The 21,116-nt window shown below is 45.9% G+C and overlaps 1 protein-coding gene across 2 annotated transcripts in view; it reads right to left on the bottom strand.

The window, feature by feature from the left end:
- LOC137439505 (zinc finger and BTB domain-containing protein 16-A) overlaps nucleotides 1-21,116 on the bottom strand; it is a 51,307-nt gene that overhangs the window by 4,431 nt on the left and 25,760 nt on the right. For both annotated transcript variants that reach the window (XM_068135306.2, XM_068135305.2), the window contains 2 exons: nucleotides 12,572-12,742; nucleotides 11,636-11,806 (listed from right to left, as the gene is read on the bottom strand). In XM_068135306.2, coding sequence (XP_067991407.2) covers nucleotides 11,636-11,806; nucleotides 12,572-12,742 — 342 coding nt within the window. The remainder of the gene's footprint in view (nucleotides 1-11,635; nucleotides 11,807-12,571; nucleotides 12,743-21,116) is intronic.

Genomic DNA, 21,116 nt, shown 5'->3' with positions numbered 1-21,116 from the left:
CACCACCCCTGCCCGGTCATTCCTGGGAAGCTTGTCCTTGACCTGCATAAGTGTCTATCTCATGGTGAACATAGGTATGTAACTTACTCTCACACCTGCAAATTTCAAAACTCTGCCAATCCTTTGGGACACACCCGGTACAAAAGGCAAAACACAATAACCTTTTGGTTGTTGCTGTGGGACAGTCCTGTTGCGAGGCTTCGCCAAGATCGCATCCCTTTTTGATAATAATCTGTCAGGGTAGCCAATGGCCTTCAGAACGCATTGAAGATGTTTTACACTTCGCCTTTTATTTGATTGTCGATGGTAAATCACGTGCTCTTTTAAGGAGGGTGTGCACAACAATGACTTTTCATATGTTCATAACATGTTCATAGCATGACTTTGATGCTTCTGGGAGAGTGGTCCAGAGGGAATGCCACTCAGTGAAGCCCTTGGTTCATCCCCAGTCAGAAGGGTTTGGTAACTGTGGATCGGAAGACAGACACATGCTCCAGGAATGACACTGGTAACGGGCACGCTTTATGTGCTGCTCTAATGCAACTTGTGTTGGTGGAATGTTTTCCAGTGAACGAGATTTCTGGGCGAACAGTTGCTTCCTGGCATCATTGACTCTACTGAGTTCACTTGTTTTGCAATTCATGAGGACAACAAACCGCTCTATCATTTCCATACACTTTTCGTTGATAGCATTCCCCATGTTCATTAGCTCTTCAAATGCTTCTGTGACCTCAGGGTAGACATTCCATATTAACCATGCTGTCTTCTTTCCAATACCTGCAAACGAAGACACCGTGTCACAGCCAGTCAGGGCATGGAACATGGGAAGGACAGTAGATTTCCGTGGACCAATGGCTGCAACTACTTCATGGAGTGCTATGAACCTGAAATTCCCACCTGTACCAAACGCCACCCACAGTTCATCTGGCTTTATGCGGGTGAGTGTCGCTATTGCGATCACGACGACATCAGTATCGACTGTATGAACCAACAATTTCCTGTACCCCTTGCTGACAGCATCTGCCATGTGCAAAAACAGTCGCATATCGGCTTCCTCATGTGAGCATGGCACCAGTCCTGTCAAGTCAGTTTGTGGAAAGGAACTAAGCACATCATGTCCATTGGTTGTATACACCTCCTTGCCCTCTGTTTGTAAAAGTGTGACCTGGTGTGACAAGAAGTCGAATAGTTCTGTTTTGTTCTCGTCCACTCGCAAGAAATCCTTCCAGTTCTTTGGCAATGCAGAATTTGGAACAACTCGTCTACGCACACCTTTTCCACTCTTTTGTCTGGTCGTACTCTTAAGACTATCAGGCTTATAGATGTCCCATACAATATCAATGTGTGTGGTATTCTCAAGCTGTGTTGATACATAGGGCACAAACACCTGCTGTGCATATTCCAAAAAGGTCTTTGCTGTTCCAGGATTCAGCATCTGGACTATGGTGGCACAATCAAGAAATTTTGCCTCAACTTCAGGGGATTGTTCTGATACTCTTGCCTCTGTGTCAAGGCAAGGCAATAGATCGGCCTTCAAATTCTGCGGTCAATCGCGCCACTTCAGGGCCCGCCACACTCCAGTGCCTCCAGTGCTGCAGGATTTTCAGTCAGTCCAACTGCTCCTCCTGTTCTTTTGACCTCACCATTGTTCTGCTCGTGGCATTGATTGATGGCCATTACTGAAAACTTATTTCCTGTTTTGTGCATGACAAATTTTCCAGCACGGAATTCTGCAAGGATGTTTGGATGCTTCACCGACAGAACATCATGTCTCGGATGTGGACCGACAACCACCTGGAGTAGTGGGTGTGATCTAATGCAAAAATCCATGGGATAATCTGTGCAAGGGATTGCACATATAAGTCGAAGTTGCCCACCCGAAGTGATCTAACATAGACAAGAAGCATGATCTCCAGTTGTCGAACTTTGAGCCAGTAATCAAAATGAACACTTCGTTTTTTGTTGTGTGCACTAGTCTTCGAACCTTAGAGAGCCCTCTCCATCTGTAGCTGGACATTATATCCCTTGAATTCCCACCATAGAAAAAAAATCAAAGAACAATTGAGATTTAGGCCTATTTTACCCCATCCACATCTACCTTAAATGTTCAAAAAAATAGAGGAAAATGGATTGCGCTGAAAAATATATTTCAAATGTAAAATTGAGTCCACCTATTACATTGTGGTAGTTTTTGCCTTCAAACACAAAAAAACACACATTTGAATAGGTTATTAACGGATAATAAAAATTTGACAATTGTTACGTGCTCCTCCCCAAACCCTCTGGTCACGGTGTACCTCCGAGCCCCGAGAGGAGTCACGGCAGAAAAATGTGTTATTCTGTATGTCAAAGATCAATGGTGAAGCCACACCAATTGTTACCAACAAACAAATACTGTATTAAGATCACACAAGAATAACAGTACAACAATAATAGTAATGAAAAGTACAATCAATATATATCCTATGATGGTACCATCAGTTTCGTAATATATAACTCACTGTGCTCCAAGTGAGTGAAACAAGAACATTCCCAATGTCTCTTTCCCGGCTTCAAACCAAAGTTCCTCTCCAACGATCGTCAGAACGATGTCTAATCGAGACCAGAATCCCGTTCGGATGAGACAGTCACAGTCACGCGGCCAAAGCTGCACAAAGGCACCCTCAAGGCGACTGGGAAATCCAAAGGCGCCCTCCAGGCGACTGGGAAATCACACCCTCGGGTATAGACGTTTCATGGCTCACAGTTGGCGAACCGCAAATTAACCTTCAAAAGCCACGTTGCACACACACACACACACACACACACCAGATAAACGTCTGAATGCAGTGAAAATGGTCGAAGCGAGATGAAACCTTGAGCGAAGCGCAAGTCCTGCGCTTGTCAAAATGGCCGACGGCCCGGTCTCGTGGCGTAACGGCACGACGATGATGACGATGATTCTCTTCAGAATCCAACGCAAAACCTGACACGCAGGTTGATCTGTCACAGCGATAACAACTCTGTCGCAGGGATCCCTTTCCTGGGAAACCCAAAGTTCACTCGTGACTCGTTAATCAACGTTCGCTCAGACCTCAAAGCAACTCGGCTTTCTTCTCCGACTCATTCGCTCTGCCTTCTTTTTCTCTTCTTCCTCTTCGTCGTCCGGTTTCCGATCCGGTTTCCGGTTTCTTTTAACTCTAACTTTTTCACCTTTTGAAAACAGTTCATAAACAATAAACCTTTTGAAAACAATAATAGTACATGGAATCAAAAATGTTTACAGTGGATGAAAACCACAACCACGGAAGTGACGAATCCGTAACACAATTTTGACTATTATGGCGTTCCATTACATACTTTTTTAGCCGTGGCATGACTTGACCCTTTTTTACAACAGGAAATGCGGGCTGTCAAAATTAATTCCAAGAAATTGGAAGGACCCTTTTGATGATATTGAAGGGTACATTTGTAATTCAGATAATGTATATAGTATGATATTTCATAGTTAATTATGAAAATAGGTGAAATTATGCCATCTGGTGTTTTACAAAATGTAAACAAACAATTGAGAGTGAATGGAATCTCTGACTGCACGGCAAGTGCAGATCTTTATCATCTGTCAGTCATACCATTATTCTAATACACATTTATAAATGGTTTATATACTTACCAAAGTCAACATGCTGCGAAATAATCCTACATTTGCATTTTAAACAGAGGCGCGCATCAACTTGTAAGTTGACAATCCGTGAACGGTATGGTGGCCCGTTCTCGCAAATCAAAATTGCCGACTTTAAAATGGCCACCAAGGTCAAATTACATGACCTTCAAGATGGGCCCCGATCTGAAAATAAACTTTAGGGTATGTAGAATCATTGTGCCAAATTTCTTGCTTTTACCATAAAATGTACAATTCAATCACAAATCTGCTGTACTATAAATGCAGGAGGATTTTGGAGGCATAGCATGTGGATGAATCTGTTGTATCTCTCACAGAGGAGGTGCTTGACTTACCACGAGCGTTTTCCCTCTCATGCCGAAACGTACCAGAGAAACTGTATTACCAAGCATCTTAGGATGGCTTACTTTAGCATGGACCATGTGATGTGAAGTGGAAGCCCACCTTGATGTACATAAGCAGGGTAAACGTTCAGGTTAAGGGTGTTTGCATGTCACCACACGGAGAGTGGTTTTATGTTAGTTAGATAGGGTGTAAGATTAATGATTAATAATTCCCAGTATGTATTGCCTCCTGTGATTTTTCCCTTCTGTTTTTTTTAAATGGCCGCCATTACGTGCGACAAAAACGGCCATAAAAAGCTCCATTCACCCACAACACCGTCATGCCGAAAGAGACCCGAACATTTGCTTGCTAATCGGCAAGTAAACCCCACCCTCCGAACATTCTCGATGGGCATCAAGCAGGCTGTGAGGCCCCACCCCTGAAGGGGATGATTGGCCATGGAGATGGGATGATGTGATGAGACGTCAGGATTGGTCCTATGATGTCAGAGAGCTGGAAGGTTCGACAAGAGAAAGAATCTGTCATCTTTCTCTCTCTCGTCCTGGGCTTCGTGGTGAGCAGTCGCATTTCATCTCTCTCTGTCCTGGGCTTCCTGGCGGACGGTCGCATTCTCTCTCTGTGTCCGTCTCTGTGTCCGTTTGTCTCTGTCTGTCTCTGTCTGTCTGTCTCTGTCTGTCTGTCTCTGTCTGTCTGTCTGTGTCTGTCTGTCTGTGTCTGTCTGTCTGTGTCTGTCTGTCTGTGTCTGTCTGTATCTATCTCTCTCTCTCTCACCATTTCTGGTGTTGGGTGCAGGCGGTCACATTTTTGGCTCTCGCTGGTGCTGTTTTTGTGGCAGACGGTCGCGTTTTCTGGTGTGGCATTTGAGGAGAACTGTTTGGAACCCAGAAAACCCTGCAGCGTTAGAGCCAGGGGTGTCGTTTTGACTCGGTGCTCTTCGACACACAGTGACACAAAACAGCAGAATTACTCCTTTTCTCTATTCAAACTGGTTGATTGAGTGATTTTTATATTGCAAACACCTGCAACTCACCTGAAGGTTTGAGTGTGTGGGGTGTGTGGGAGGTTCGGGTGTGTAGGGTGCATGGGAAGGTTCGAGTGTGTGGGGTGCATGGGAAGGTTTGAGTGTGTGGGGTGCGTGGGAAGGTTTGAGTGTGTGGGGTGCATGGGAAGGTTTGAGTGTGTGGGAAGGTTTGAGTGTGTGGGGTGCGTGGGAAGGTTCGGGTGTGTAGGGTGCATGGGAAGGTTTGAGTGTGTGGGGTGCGTGGGAAGTTTCGAGTGTGTAGGGTGCATAGGAAGGTTTGAGTGTGTGAGGTTAGTGGGAAAGTTTGAGTGTGTGGGGTGCGTGGGAAGGTTCGAGTGTGTAGGGTGCATAGGAAGGTTTGAGTGTGTGGGGTGAAGTGTGTTTCAGGTTTTCAGGGAAGTGTGTTTCAGGGAAATGGGAAGGTTTGAGTGTGTGGGGTGCGTGGGAAGGTTTGAGTGTGTTGGGTGCGTGGGAAGGTTTGAGTGTGTGGAGTGTGGGGAAGGTTTGAGTGTGGGGAAGGTTTGAGTGTGGGGAAGGTTTGAGTGTGTGGGGTGTGGGGAAGGCTTGAGTGTGTGGGGTGCATGGGAAGGTTTGAGTGTGTGGGGTGTGGGGAAGGTTTGAGTGTGTGAGGTTAGTGGGAAAGTTTGAGTATGTTAGATGCATGCACTTCAGCAAAAATGTGACGGCATAGGACAGTCCAAGGGAAGCGACGCTCTGACGTCATCATAAGCTGAGTGACGCTGTGGCGTTTTGTAGAGAAATGCTGTACGTGGTCATTATAAATTCCACGATCAAAAATTTTGAGCAAAGTTTCACGAGTTTGCGTTTTGAATTCTGAAGTTGAAAAATGACTTGACTGGAGTTGAGCAGAAGTTCACAATGTCGCGTTTGTAGATCGCAACTCAAATTTTTGGTGTCAAAAATTTTAGCATGCAAGGTTGAAAGATTGTAAATCGGGAGATTACTGTATGTACACCCCTAACACACACACACACACACACACACACACACACACACACACACACACACACACACACACACACACACACACACACACACACACACACACACACACACACACACACATGGGAGAGGTCCGTTCAACCTTCTGAAACCCGCATTTGGAGATAACAACCAACAACACATACACATATACATATACACACACAATCAAAAGTTTTCTCTTTGTTGCCATGACAACAACATTCTTTTGGCAGAGTATTTTTTTTTTGTTATTGACAGAGATTATCGCATGAAATAACTGAATGACAACAGTAATGTTGACACAGAGATACAGTGGAACGAGTTGGCATACAGAGGTCGGAGATACGTGGAAGAAATAAACACACGGGCAGCATGTGTGGGGACATATTGATGGGAAGAGGGATCCAAGAGCACCGAGGAGACACGAGTCATGTGCGTAGACACTAAAAGTTGACAAACAGGGTACGTGTGGGGGAAGAGGTGTGGGTGGACAGGAGAGGAGAGACAAATGAAATGAATGAATGAATGAATGATCGTTTTCAGGCCATTTTCCCCGCTAAAGTGGGGGTTAGCCTTGCGGGCCCCATGACAATCATGGTTCCCTGTTTGAGGCAATGTTTTTTTAATGGCCGGATGCCCTTCCTGACGCCAACCCTTAGTCGCCTCTTACGATGCGCAGGGATACGGTATCCCTATCAGGATCATTCATCCCAGCAAGCTGGTACTCAATTTGCCAACCTCGGAAGAATGACAGGCTGAGTCAACCCCCCTGGCGTTAATTCAGCTATCGACCGGGATTCGAACTCAGGATCCCAAGATGGCACCCTAACCGCTAAGCCAACACCAGGCAAAGCCAGTTGCCGACTGGGCATCCTCGTCGTGCGAACAAACTCTCTCACTCTCTTCAAACCCGCTCCTCCCTCCAGTTACAGAACACTGCCTTGAGGCACTGCTGCCTGGACAGGAAGAGGAGATGATAGATGAAATCCATTTAGAGCCACATGTTGACAATGACAGGACTTTAAAAAAAAAATTTGGATACCAAGTCAAGGTTCGTGTAAGAGCTAATGAAACGGAAAACCAAATACTGCATTGGAATCATCATTGGCTAACCCCCGCTCTTGCAGGGAAAAATGGCCTTAAAATGCCTGTTGTTGTGTTGTGTTGAATCATCAGAAGGAACCAGAAGACATAAAGAGCAAAGATGGAGTCATCAGGAGGAACCTTGATATAATTCGAGTTTCAGCTACTACTCCACAACACTCAAACCCATCCAGGCGCAGTTGGCGACTGGCTTTGAAGGCCAGCTTGGAAATGTGGTTTTCCCAGGAAAAATCATGGCAGATACGTCTGTGAGGAAGGAGAGGAGATTAGCCATTAGTGGAGATTTTCATGGATACCATAAAAGGAGAGTTTAGTGAGCAGAGCGGGGTGCCAGACCGTATCTAAGGCACGAGATATGTCAAGGGAGACGGCTCTGATTTCCTGTTTGGCATTGAGGACCTCCATCCATTGATGAGACAGCAGAAGCAGCATGTCCAGAGTAGAATGACCTGGTCTGAATCCAAATTGATGTAGATCAAGCCATTGGAGAAGAGGAAGGATTTGATATCCGAAGCGATGATTAATTCCATGACCTTGCTGATTACTGGGAGCAGACTGATTGGTTTGTAGTTGCAAGGATCTGTTTTTGCACTTTTTTGGGTAAAGCGGTAATGTTGGCTGATTTCCAAGCAGATGGCAGATGATCTCGAGCAAAAGAGAGGGTGAAGAGAGAGCGAGAGTGATAGAGAGAGAGAGAGAGAGAGAGAGAGAGAGAGAGAGAGAGAGAGAGAGAGAGAGAGAGAGAGAGAGAGAGAGAGTGATAGAGCAGCAGAGCAGGATTTTAGGACCTGTGGGCTGACGCCGTCTGGTCCAGTTGCAGAATCGGAGTCGAGGCTTGACAGAAACTTCTCCACCTTGTCGGGAGAGAAGGACACAGAGTCCAGGAGCAGCTGGGTACGACTGGGTATGGTGGGTGCAGAGAGCGATGGGTTTGGGACACAAGATTGAGGCAAACTCAGAGTTGAGGCATTCAGCTTTTTCACGTGCGGAGTCAGCTGTGTAGCCATTTGAGGTAAGGGAGGGGATGGAGGGGGAACAAACACCAGAAACAGATTTGACCAGATGCCACCAGGATTTGGAGGAGGGAGAAAGGGTTGAGAGCTCAGTCTTGAGAGTAGAGAGATATTGTTTCCTGGCTCTCCTGAGGGTAGACACACACTTGTTCCGAGCTTTGTGAAAGGAACTGAGATTACCTTCAGTTGGATATGCCTTCCATGAGGCAAAGGCAAGTTGTTTCAGGGCAACTGCCTCACACAAGCTTCAGTGTACTAAGGGTATGACAACTGAAGACGAGAAGGCCTTTTTGGGTTGAAAACAAACAGACGAGAAGTAACAAACAGATAGAGTTGAAAACATTTCAGTAGTTTCTGCTGTCACTACCTCTCCATGCATCAACTACTCTGAGTGAAAGACCCTTGCCCTACTACCTTTTAAACTCTCGTCATTTAAGCCGCTGTCACACCTTGACGTTTTAGCCAGCGTATGCCGACGTATGAAAAATTTGGCGAATATGCTGGCACACGTCGAATACGTTATGGGTAAGTTTTGTATACGTTAAGAGCATGCTGAAGCACGCTGGCATACGTCGTAGTACGCCGAGCCCGTCGACAAATTTTGTGCATGCACAAAATTTGTCGACGTATGCCAGCGTATGACTCACACGTTCCGCATACGCTGGCCATAAGTTGTAGGCACGTTAGGCGATCGTTGACACACGTTACTTGTAAGTTACTCATAAGTCGAAATACGTCGAGATAATGTCTAGCGTACTCGAAACTTATTTCTAACCTATGAGTAACGTGCTTTGAACCTATGTGTAACGTATCTCCAACGCATATTGATGTATGTAGACGTATTTGACGTCTTCCGGACGACCACAGAACTTACTGAACGTGTTTCTAACTTACAGCTACCGTATAATGGCGTATTGGCAGCGTTTAGGGGAATTGGTATAAATGGGGTTCACAGGAGGAACCCGTCAGTGTTCCAGACTCCATGGTGAGCAGATGTCCATGTCATCCGAGAGATGGAGGATCCGGCAAGGCTGAGACGAGAATACCTACTAGCTGTCCTCCAACATCAACATGACTTCATCAATTTGACACTGTACCAGTTGCGTGCCAATAGAGCCAGGAGAAGAAGAGGTGAACGGAGGAGAAGGAACTGGGTGAGACCATGGATCGGGAGGCGACGGCAGTTTGGCATGTATGACCAGCTCATGGTGGAACTCCGTAACGAGGACCATGCATCCTTCACCAACTTCCTGCGTATGCCCCCAGCGATGTTCGACGAGCTGCTAGCCAGAGTGGGTCCAAGGATAACCAAGCAGTACACCTTCTACAGGGATCCGCTTGAGCCTGGCATGAAGCTGGCACTGACTTTGCGTCACCTTGCCTCTGGAAACAAGTATGCCTCGATGAAGTTCGGATGGAGGGTCCCTCACAACACCCAGTCCCTAGTGGTCAGAGAAGTCTGTCAAGCCATTATTTTAATAGGCTATGCCACGTGATCGTCGGCGATACGCTGCCGTGCACTATGCATAAGTTAGACTATCGTTGGGCATAAGTTGTGAACGCCAACAACACACTAAGCATTCGTTGGTATAAGTTATCTATAAGTTATCGAAACGTTCTGTGTACGTTACTAATACGTTATGCATACGTCCAACTCGTTATGAATACGCTATTATACGCCCAAAACTGAAAAAAAACATCGATAGTTCAGCGAACGCCAGCGTTTTAGATAAATTTTGATACGTCGGCATACGCTGGCTAAATCGTCAAGGTGTGACAGTGGCTTTACTCTCATGCTGTGGACCTATCACTGTCTATTGTGCCGAATAATTAATTATTCTGCCCTTATTTTGTCGATACCCTTCATTATCTTACACATCCCTGGCATATCCCCAAGTAATCACCTCCTTTCTAATGTATAAGGCTCTTTCTCCTTCAAGCACTTCTCATAAATGAGTCTAGCTTGGCCCGGAATTAATATATTAACCCTGCGCAGAACCCTTTCTATGGCAGCTATGTCCTTCCTGAGTTGTGGTGACCAAAACTGCAAACGATATTCAAGATGGGGCCTCACCAAGTGTTCAAGTGTTTACTTCAATTTTAATGAAATAATGATATTAACGATTGTTTTAATAAAAATCCACAAGTTTATCGCTACTGTACAAAGCAGTTTCATACATCACCATTATGGCCTTATACACTGTAACATGATGACGTTTGGTCACAGTTTAGTATCATACCGTGCTTTGGCACCCGAGCATTGTGAATGCCGACAGGGAATTGGTCACCGGTCGCGGTAGCTGCTTCTCGACGTGTAAACACCTTGTCTCATCGCACTATGGGATTTTCCTTGAGATCTTCCGGGTGCACCAGGTGCCCCTTTTTGGGACGTCTGTTTGGATTCAACCCGCTTTCTGGCATCACTCGACTGGTTATATGATGAGCCACCGGCGACGCTACCTATGGTAGCGGATGTGCAGATGATTATGCACAGCATGGTGATGGTCTTCGGCTACTGGGTGCGAGCATTCCCTCTCCGAGGGTTGGTCTTGGGAGAATTCCAACTTGCTTGTGTGTCCTCTGACCTCCCTTGGTGGGTGGTGCTCAGCCCAGTGGCCTGGGACCTCGCCGTGAGGTGTCCCAAATGAGAGACCCGCATTGCGGAGGTCATCCACACCATGCCCCCAGGCCTTCCGGCCTGGACATGGAGAATTGCGCCATACACTCCGCGGGAGCTTGAAGGCCTTGGCCTTGTCGTTCGGGCTGCACCAGGTGTCTACGCGTGGGCTAGGTTGCAGGCTGCCGCATTTGGCGTGGCTGGGCATCGCTGCTTTACGGATCCCGTTGGGATGCCGATCTAGCAGTTCTGTCCAAGCCGTACCAGGCGATGACTGGAGGTTCCCTTCACAAGGCTGCCTCGGCGAGAGCCGAGGAGTTGTTTAAAGCGACGTATTTATGCACTGGCCCGACGCGGAAAAGGCACCGAGGTTCTCTGGGACGTACAGTGATCTGATAGACCGCCTTACGATCGTGGAGGCCTCCATGCGAACCCAACTCCTGGGGCCGGATACGGCCCCAAGATGGAAGGCTTCCCCCTGGACGGTGGCCAACCAGGTCGAGCGCTCTTCGAGTGAAGTGGAAATCGGCACGAGGCATAAATGCCAACGCGCCGATCACCAAGCCTTTAGCCAGGCATCGGGAGATTTCTTCCCAGTGGCAATTGATATCAAATTGTTCCTCAATCATAATGTGGCATTTGGCGACAGACAGACGGACAGACAGAGTGACAGAAGTGAACCTATTGCTTAACCTCGCTTTTTGCTTCTCGTACACGGGGTAATAAGGGATTTGGACCTGGGTTTCCCGCTTCATGAACCATGGTTCAGATGAGGAACCGATACAGGCCAAAGAGGGAAATAAGGGAAGGAGATAAAAGCTGAAGTGAACAGAAGGTGAGAGCACCGTGATAGGTTAAAGTGGATGCTGAAAGAGGTCAGAGTAGAGTACCTGTATGCACCCTGTAGTGAGTTTCCAACTGGTGCTTCAACGAAAACCTCTTTCCACAGCCATTGCAGGTGAACGGCTTCTCTCCCGTGTGGATCTGCCTGTGGTTACGAAGGGAGTTTTCCTCGCTATAGCAGCACCCGCAGAACTCGCACTCAAATGGATGTTCTCCAGCTTGAGGGAGAAGGAAGAGAAAGTGGGTCAGCAAATAAGGGAAATCTGGAGAATTATTTTAGCCTCTGCTGTACTCAAAGAAAAAAAATCCCCGAAAATAATTATAAACAGAAATCGAGAGCCGTGGAGGAGCTACACGGCAGAGAGCAACGGGTTCACAAACTGACAGAGGATCGGAGAGATTTAAGGGATATGAAGACATCGAACTTGAGTAACATAAAGGGAAGGTGTAGGGAAGACAGAGCGGTTATGAGGAGAAGGAAGATGGCAGGTGGGACAGGGAAAGGGACAGGAGAAAGCACGAAGTGATTATTAGCAGCACCATTGAAGAACTGGAGGGAGGGGCAGGAGACAACCGACACAAGAAGTAAATTCCACAGGTAAAATAATACAGGGAATGAATGAATCGGGGAGAACATTCAGATTATAATTTGGGAGGATAATCAAGTGTGGGATTTTGGAAGAATGTATGTGACATGACGAGGAGGGCGTGTGGGGAGGGAGAAGGATGACGGGGAAATGAGTACAGAAGTGAGGCAAACGTACGTAAACATGATGTAGATACGCACATGTTCAAACAACAACTACAAGCAAGCATACACTTTAAACACACCTCAACGAGGTTTAGGGTGATGACAAGGTGAGCAATGATGAATGTGGGTGTGCAAAACCCTTTATGTATTTGTATGGACACATGGGAATTCCTGTACCCGTACAACCGCAATCAATTTACAAAGCGGTGAAAGTGTGCAGTGTTATCTGAACCTGTGTGGGTCCGGAGATGCCTTTTGAGCGCAGAGTGCGATGGGAAGGGTCGGGAACACGCTCCACAGCTGTAACCTGACTCTCCAGCATGGCTGTCGGTGTGTATGAGCAGAGCACTCCGAGTTCCCACACGCTTCCCACACAGCAGACAGAAGAATGCCCTGCCTGCCTCTGCGGAACACGTTGACATGGAGACCTTGTTCACAAAATGTCTCCATTTCCTTGGTATTAAGGTAAATATACATTGACAACACTTAATGTCATTGTTAGTCCGTTATCTATTGCGACACCTTGCCGATAGCTTTCGTGAATCGATACTCATTTGATTGGCTTGATTTGGGATCATCAGGTTACCCACAACAGGTGATTGTGAAAGTTACTACAAGTGAGAGTTTTTATACACATGCGAACATCATTACAGGGTCGAAACGGGTTTGGTGCCGATTGATTGACCATCAACATCTTTCTGGGACTTGATGCTGCCCACCTGGGTGGATACCTGTCTGCTGTAGAGTTTAGGGGTTTTTAAATACAGAAGTCTCGGCTCATGGAGGAACTAAAAGAGTGCAACAAGCAGGCAAAAAACAAGGATACGTTGCAAATGAGTCATTGAATGTCAAGAATGAAAGAAGAATAAGAAGAGAAAGAAGAAGAAGAAAAAAATGAGAGGAGGGGTCAACAGGAATAAGAGAGATCAGGGGTGGATTGACCTCAAGGTGTGGATCAGCTGCGTAACCACCTGTGCACCTCTTATTTGTAACTTTTTGCTCCTTCAGCTTTCTATATCTACCTCTTCACATCCTTCCCAGTGGGTGAGCTATGGCACAGGTAGAGCTATGACTTAATCTTTTTCATCTTCCATTAACCCTCCCTGTCCGGTCACGAGGCCATGAACATCTTGCCAGGCACTTAATTTTCAGTGATCTAGTTTCTTACCCGGTGGCGTACCTAAGGTATGGCAGGTATGGCACGTGCCCTGTGCACCACTTGAAGGGGGGCGTCACTGAGCAGTTTCTATTAAAGTCAGACAAGCCATCCTCGGATAGTGAAAAAAGAATTTTCTTCAGATGTATGATCTGTCTTTGATTATCATGGGTGAGAAGCACTGGGATGGCGAGATTGTTAAACCACTTATATAAATTATTAGGTAAAAATAGTGCTGGGAGCTACATGACCAGATACCTCACAATACCACTGCTCAGTGCCAACTGGCAGTAAGACCATTCTCCTGCGCAAACTAGGGAGGTAGTCTAGAATTTTGTGCAAAATCTGTGAAATTTAATGTTCTTATTAAAAGTGCCATTTCCTTATTTCAGAGTATTGTGTAAGAAGACCATGAAACGGTTCTTCACGAAGAAGGAAAGTGGAGCTGAAGGACGGAAGAAGAAACGAAAGTTGGAGACGGAGGAAGCCAAGAAGTCGAGCAAGTTATTCATGCCCTTCTTTGAAAAGCCCGGAACAAGTTGTTCGACATGTTTCATGGAGACCCCTGCACCTGCTACAAGTGTGTTAGAATCCGAAGGTGGATCAAGTACAAATGCGTCACAAGCCGAGGAGGAAGTCAAGTCAGATAAATCCGAGTATGACGAGATTAAAAGTGACGCTGCCAGAGAGAAAGTGGACATGACAGGAGGGGAAGACGATGGTGGTGGTGGTGATGTTGAGTTTATTGACGAGATTTTACCTGACGAGATTGAACCTGACGACACTGAACCTAGTGAACTGGATGGTGTCGAAGAGCCTCGAACTGTCATATCAGAAGTGATTGAACAGCATGACATTGGACTTCTGAAGTTCAACAAGGATACTGGAAAAGCAATTCTGCCTGACGCGTTGAGAACAGAAATAATAAAGCTGGGTTCGAAGTATTTCCAGAACAGTGAGGGGCCTTTCCTACCAACAAATAACCGCTCAATGGACAAAACTTGGTTCAAGAGGAAATTGGGAAATGGTCGTGGTGAGGAAGTGACTCGCTCATGGCTGGTCTATTCCCCTTCTAAAAAGTCTGCATTTTGTATCTGTTGTCTTCTCTATTCCCGTTCCTGGTCAGACCATCAATCCTCATTGGAGCAGGAAAGTGGATTCAACCAGTGGAAAGCACCTGAAAGGATTAGTGTTCATGAAAATGCGAAGATCATCATCGGGAGTGCTTCACACAGTGGAAAGAAATTTAGCTGAAAACAGAGGAGTTATTGACGCGGAACTTCAGTCACAGATTGAGAAGGAAAAGCAGAAGTGGCGTGATATCTTGACGAGAATCCTTCACTGCATAAAATTCCTTGCGACTCAGAACCTGGTTTTGCGAGGACACAGGGAGTCACTTCAGCTGGACGATGACTCAAATGTGGGAAATTTCCTTGGCTTACTGAAACTACAAGCCATCTTTGACCCGGTCATGAAAGAACACCTCACTCGTGTGGAAAGTCATCCTGGATCCACGTCTTATCTTTCACCGGGTGTCCAGAATGTATTCATCCACATGATGGCATCCACTGTTCACCAGAGTTTACTAAGAAGCATTCGTAAAGCCAAGTACTATGGTCTCATGTTCGACTCGACTCCTGATCAGGCACACCGTGAGCAGATGTCAGAAGTAGTGAGGTACGTGGAAGATGATTTTGAGAGGAAAACGGTCCGTGTTAGAGAGTCCTTCCTTGGTTTTATCCAGACAAGCCAGAAGGATGCTGAGAGCTTGGTTGAAGACATCTTGAAACAGCTAGAGAAGGACAAAATGGAGCTACAAGATTGTCGGTCACAATGCTATGACAACGCTGCTGTGATGGCTGGACACAGAAGTGGTGTTCATCAAAGAATAAGTGAGCAAAACAACCTGGCAGTGTTTGTGAATTGCAACAATCACTCACTCAACTTGGTGGGTGTACATGCAGCCAAGCAGGATACAATGATGGTCACGTTTTTTTGAACCATCAAAGCTCTCTAAGTGTTCTTCTCTCGTTCAACACAGCGCTGGGAAAAAGTCAAAAACGCCGTGCCTGTGGTTGGAGTCCGAAACCAGGTGGAGTGCAAGGACAGAAGCAGTGAAGCCCATCAACAAGTACCTTGAGGAGATACTTCAAGTTCTCCAGGACATGATAGACAATGAAAACGAGACCAGTGAAACAAGAAGTGACGCAAGGCAGCTGTATAACCGCATGTTGAGTTATGATTTTCTGACTTTGCTAGGATTTTGGCACAAAGTACTCATTCGCATTGACCGTATTCAAAAGAGGCTGCAGGATCTTAGCATGAACTTCCATGATGCTGCCCTGGATTTGAAAGCCCTCCGAGATCATTTTGATGATGAAAGAGAAGTGTTGGTCAGTGAGTCACTCGAAGAAGGACTCGGTCTCTGTCAAGAATGGAATATTGAAGTTGAAAGACGTCAGAGACGAAAGAAACGAATGGCTGATGAGAACTCGAGAGACGCTGGGTTAACAGCCAAGGAGGAAATGGAAAGGCATGAAGGGAACACTCGACCATCTTCACAGAGAAATGGATGAAAGGTTCGCTCGTTTGCACGACACTGACGCCAAGTTTGGGTTCCTTCTCGATGTCGAGGGACTGTGTTACGGCGCCGACAGTAACGACCTAAAGAAGAAGTGTGAAAATTTGGGCGAATTGTACAGCTCTGATGTTGATGGACAGCAGCTATATGAAGAAATTTTGGATTTCAGAATGTTGCTATCAAGTCGGGCCAACATGAAAATATCAAGACCTGAAGAGCTTCTCTAATTAATTGTTCAGTATGGAGATGAGAGCGTCTTCCCCAATCTTCGCATTGCTATTCAGATAATGCTAACCATCGCAGTTTCCATCACCAGCTGTGAGAGATCATTCAGCAAGTTAAAACTAATACTTTCGTATTTGAGAGCCTCCATGGGTCAAGGCAGACTCTGTGATCTTGCTCTGCTGAGTGTAGAAAGAGAAGAAACTGAAAAAACTGACTTTGAGCACATCATAAGCCAATTTGCATCAGTGAAAGCAAGGAAGGTGCAGTTGTAATTTTCATGTAGTGCCATCATTTGTTAATTAAAAGATTAACGAGCTTGACTTGTATTTTTGAGCTGATTTTATGGTAAAGTTATCTAAAAGATATTTCAGATGTCAGATGTTTGGACAGGGGCGCAATTTCAGTGCTTGCCATAGGCGCTATTTTCCGTAGATACGCCCCTGTTCCCACCTCATTTCTTATTCTGTTGGAGGCCTTCTAATTATTATGTATGCAAGTAGGGGTGTGGGATGAGGCATGGGCTTGTGCAGATAGGAGTGGATGGCAGTGGGTTGGGTAGAGGGGCTGGGTACAATAATCAATACAAGTTAATATTAAAAATTTTTATGTTTTAGCATTGATCTAAGATCTAAGACTCATATCCACACTTCTCCACCTAATACAAAGTTAAAAGAGGGCAAAAGGTTCCACCAGGAATGACCCAATATCAATTTTGAGTTAAATAAAAAAATCCGTTTTGACCCCTCTAACCCCCAGTCCACACCCCATGGGGCATGAACCTGTGGGTCAAATCCAGAACCTCATTACATATTTCATGCATCCCCCTAATGTTAATTACATTTGCAGAGTTTCATTACGCTCTGTTTTCACCTGTTTTGTTTATCTGTAAATGTTATATATACGCATACATATATATATATATACAGTATATATAAATATACATATACAGACTTGGCATTTAATATGGAATTTTTTTTTCTTCTTGACTTGCGTTTACTTTCTTAACTCAGTATATCAATCTGGTGAGTTTCTTTTACACTTTGGTGATTTATTTGTTAAAAGAACCATGTCACTGATTGTCTGTCGCAGCAAGAAGTCAACAACAAGATTATATCACAGGTGGCGTGGCAAAATGTACGGACAGGTGCATTTGATGATTGGCTTCACAGTCGGGCATACAAGGGTTGTTGCGTTCTGTATTAGTGTAAAACAACTGCTGCACGTCTCCAAAAGTTATTGCCGCTTCCTCTGGAGATGGTCCGTCAACTTGACAATGCTGTTTGTCATGGAGTGGTGGCTTTACGAAATTACGGCATGAAACAGCATGCTATTGCTCGGCAGTATGGCATCACTCAAGGTCAGGTGTCAAAGATCCTGAAACGAAATTCTCAGAGGGGTGTCCCTACTCCAATACCGAGGCCAGGAAGTCCCCGCAGAACCACAAGGAGGGATGATCGCCAGCTGCACCGGTTAGTCCGCAATGGCCGCACCAAGTCAGCTAATCGGCTTAGGGCTGAGTGGCAGCAACTGACAAATGTGCCTGTATCTAGAAGGCTAGTCAACCAACGACTGGTTCAAGCAGGCTATCGTGCCAGGCGTCCCCTGAGAAAGCCACGCCTGACCAGACAACACCGCCAGCGCCGATTGCAGTGGGCCAGAGAGCACCGTCAATCGCAGCCAGGACACTGGAATCACGTGATCTTCAGTGACGAGTCTGGATTTCTGGTCTATTGTCAAGATGGCCGCGTCCGAGTGCGCAGACAAGTGCATGAAGCCTACAACAAAGATTGTATAGTGCCAAGAGTCCAAGCTGGAGGTGGTGGGGTGACCGTTTGGGCTGCTTTTCATGCAGGGGGCAAAACTGACCTGGTTGTTCTGAATGGAAACCTGAACCAGTTCAAGTACAGGGCCATTCTGGAAGAAACATTGCTTCCATTTGCTCGTGCAGCCTTTCGGGGAAACTTTGTCTTCCAAGATGACAATGCACGGCCTCATCGTGCTCACATGATCCAACACTTTCTTGCTGACCATGGTGTAGAGCATATGGAGTGGCCTTCCATGTCCCCGGATATGAATCCGATAGAGAACTTGTGGGCAGAATTAACGCGTCAAATCGACCAATTGGACCAGCAGCCGACCTCTGTGCATGAATTGCAGCAGGCTATTGTCACTGCATGGCAAGCGATTCCTGTCCAAACCTTGGCAAATCTCGTGAACAGCATGCCTCAACGTGTACGTGCTCTCCTGAATGCTCGTGGGGGTTTCACGAAGTATTGAACTGTAATTTTAGTCCGTAATCCCAGTCGTAATTTAACTTTTGTTTTTGTTTAAAAATTTTTTGGCTAATGCGCAAAATAAAGAGATACTTCTGGAAAGCGTACAGAAGTTTAACACAGTACTGTCCATGAATTGAGTTCGATATCAGTTTACATCACTTTCAAGGATCAATTTATTTGTTTTGAAATGTCAAATGTGGTTTTTGTTTCTTTTAAAGGTCACATAAACAAAATCTAGAATAATTTCAACATAATTCCAATGAACTTTTGGTTTTAAGACATCTTGAAAAGTAAGTTCACCCCCACAAAAAAAATATTCCATATTAAATGCCAAGTCTGTATATATATATAAATATACATATATATATATATGTATATATATATATATATATATATATATATATATATATATATATATATATATATATATATACACATATATACATATATATACATATATATACATATACACATATATATACATATTGTTACAGGTCGCGGTTAGATGTTATAGACCGAGCGGTGGTGTAAGACCGCGACCTAACAAAACTCACCCGATTCACCCAGACTTTGGCCGTATCGCACCCCAGCTGCTCAATGAGGGAAAAGACGAAAACGACGCAATGCAAAGAGGAAAACGAAGACAAAAAGGTTGGAAATACTACTAAATTTATTTACTATTTACACACATAAGCAAAAAGAAAGCAGTCACGTTTATTTACAGGCACATGAGACGCAGGTGACACAGTGAAAATGATTAGCTTACCTACAGACTTAATTAACCCAGGACAGAACAAACAGAACACTGACTCACGCGGGGAATGCCAGGAATGGCAGAAGGTGGATGGCTGGAGGTGAATGCTTGGTGGAGCCAACACGGAGCTTGGTGGAGCCAACACGGAGCTTGGTGGAGCCAACACGGAGCTTGGTGGAGCTGAATGCTTGGTGGAGCCAACGCGGAGCTTGGTGGAGCTGAACGCTTGGTGGAGCCAACGCGGAGCTTGGTGGAGCCAACACGGAGCTTGGTGGAGCCAACACGGAGCTTGGTGGAGCCTTGGTGTGACGGGTTCTCTCTTCTCTGTGAAAGCTCAACCGTCTTGTCTCTGGTAAAAGCTCAACTCTTCCAGTCTCTTGTAAAAGCGAATCTCTCTGACTCCTCTCCACGGCTTGGGCTCCCTTGTGTCTGCCGGTAAAAACTCATCTCCTTTGGCCACACCCCTGCCTTGGGTTATATAGGCCCCCGCCCCTCAACCTTTGCGAACCTCCCCGACCGCTCTTCCTCCGCCCTCTGTAGCCAAACCCCTGGCTCATGGTTGGTCGAGCGGGGCTGGTTCACTCCTCCCCCTCTATGACGAGGTGGAGACACGCCTTTCTTCCCCAACCCTGCCTCGTGGCCAATGGCGGCAATTGGATCGGAGGTAATTGGTGATGGGAATGGAAGGGAATCTATCTCTTTCACTGGTGCAATGGAGTACTTCAATTAATGGGAGACACAGCCTTACCCTAAAACACAGAATAAGAGATAACTATCAACAGGTATATTCTATTACTTGGCTGACGTGTATGCTTGTGGACTATGGGACGCCCTTTTGGTCTTTACACAGCTCCGGAGGCAGGAGGCACAGAATAAACAATAATCACAATAGTACAGCACACAATCAAAAAATATACAGTCCTCATATCCACAACACTGCACCCTCCTCCTCTTAGGCACGTCCCGGGCCTACAACTTTTATTTAGTGTGACACGTAGGTGTAGTTCCCTCTACTTTTAACCTGACCCTGAGTGCGACAGTTTTAAAACATAAATAAATGTGTCCCGCTGCTCCATTGCACCCTGCCTAACAGACTTACGCCCACAGTTAACCGAATTGCGGAATGGTCTTCAAACTATACACTGACGGTGGGGAGCATTATCTACAATTGACGCTACTTTTATTTACAAAACTAACCCAGGACCTGTAATTGTTCTTTCTGGGGGGGAGACAGTCTGCTCTGCATCAATGCACCATGAAAGCACCTATAACGCACCAACACACCCTCAAGCACCAATCAGTGCAGTCACCACTGTTCATCAATAAAATAAATTCAACAACCCCTAACCCTGCAGGTGTCTCTTGCTCTTCGGCTCCCTCTGCTGGTGATTATTATTTGTTCTTCCAGATGTTGTCATTCTTTTGCTTTGCTTACTGGCGGCCTATTTTCAATAAAGTGTGCCCAATGTGTCCTTATTATTTGCTTTATTTATGGCCCACAGGGCCGACTATGTGTGGTTCACCTGTGGGGCATCGGTGCCCTGTGGCCAAGGTCCGCCAGCAAGATTTCGGGCCCTCATGGCCGGTTCCAGCAGAGGGGCCATGCCCCAACCCATGGGGTCCATAGGTGGTGCTCGGCCACAGACATGTGGTCCATAATGTGGTGCATCGATGCAGACAGCTGGTTCTGGGAATTTCGGGCGCACAATGGCCGACCCACGCACGCTCCCCTCGGCGCCCAACGGCGCACAGGTCATGTGGGAGACAAAAGGGGAAAGACAATTG

This window comes from Myxine glutinosa, chromosome 14, assembly GCF_964187855.1.
Source record: "Myxine glutinosa chromosome 14, kmMyxGlut1.1, whole genome shotgun sequence".
Classification (NCBI taxonomy): Eukaryota; Metazoa; Chordata; class Myxini; order Myxiniformes; family Myxinidae; genus Myxine; species Myxine glutinosa.
Note: the sequence above shows the minus strand (reverse complement) of the source record. Positions and strands in the feature narration are given on the sequence as shown.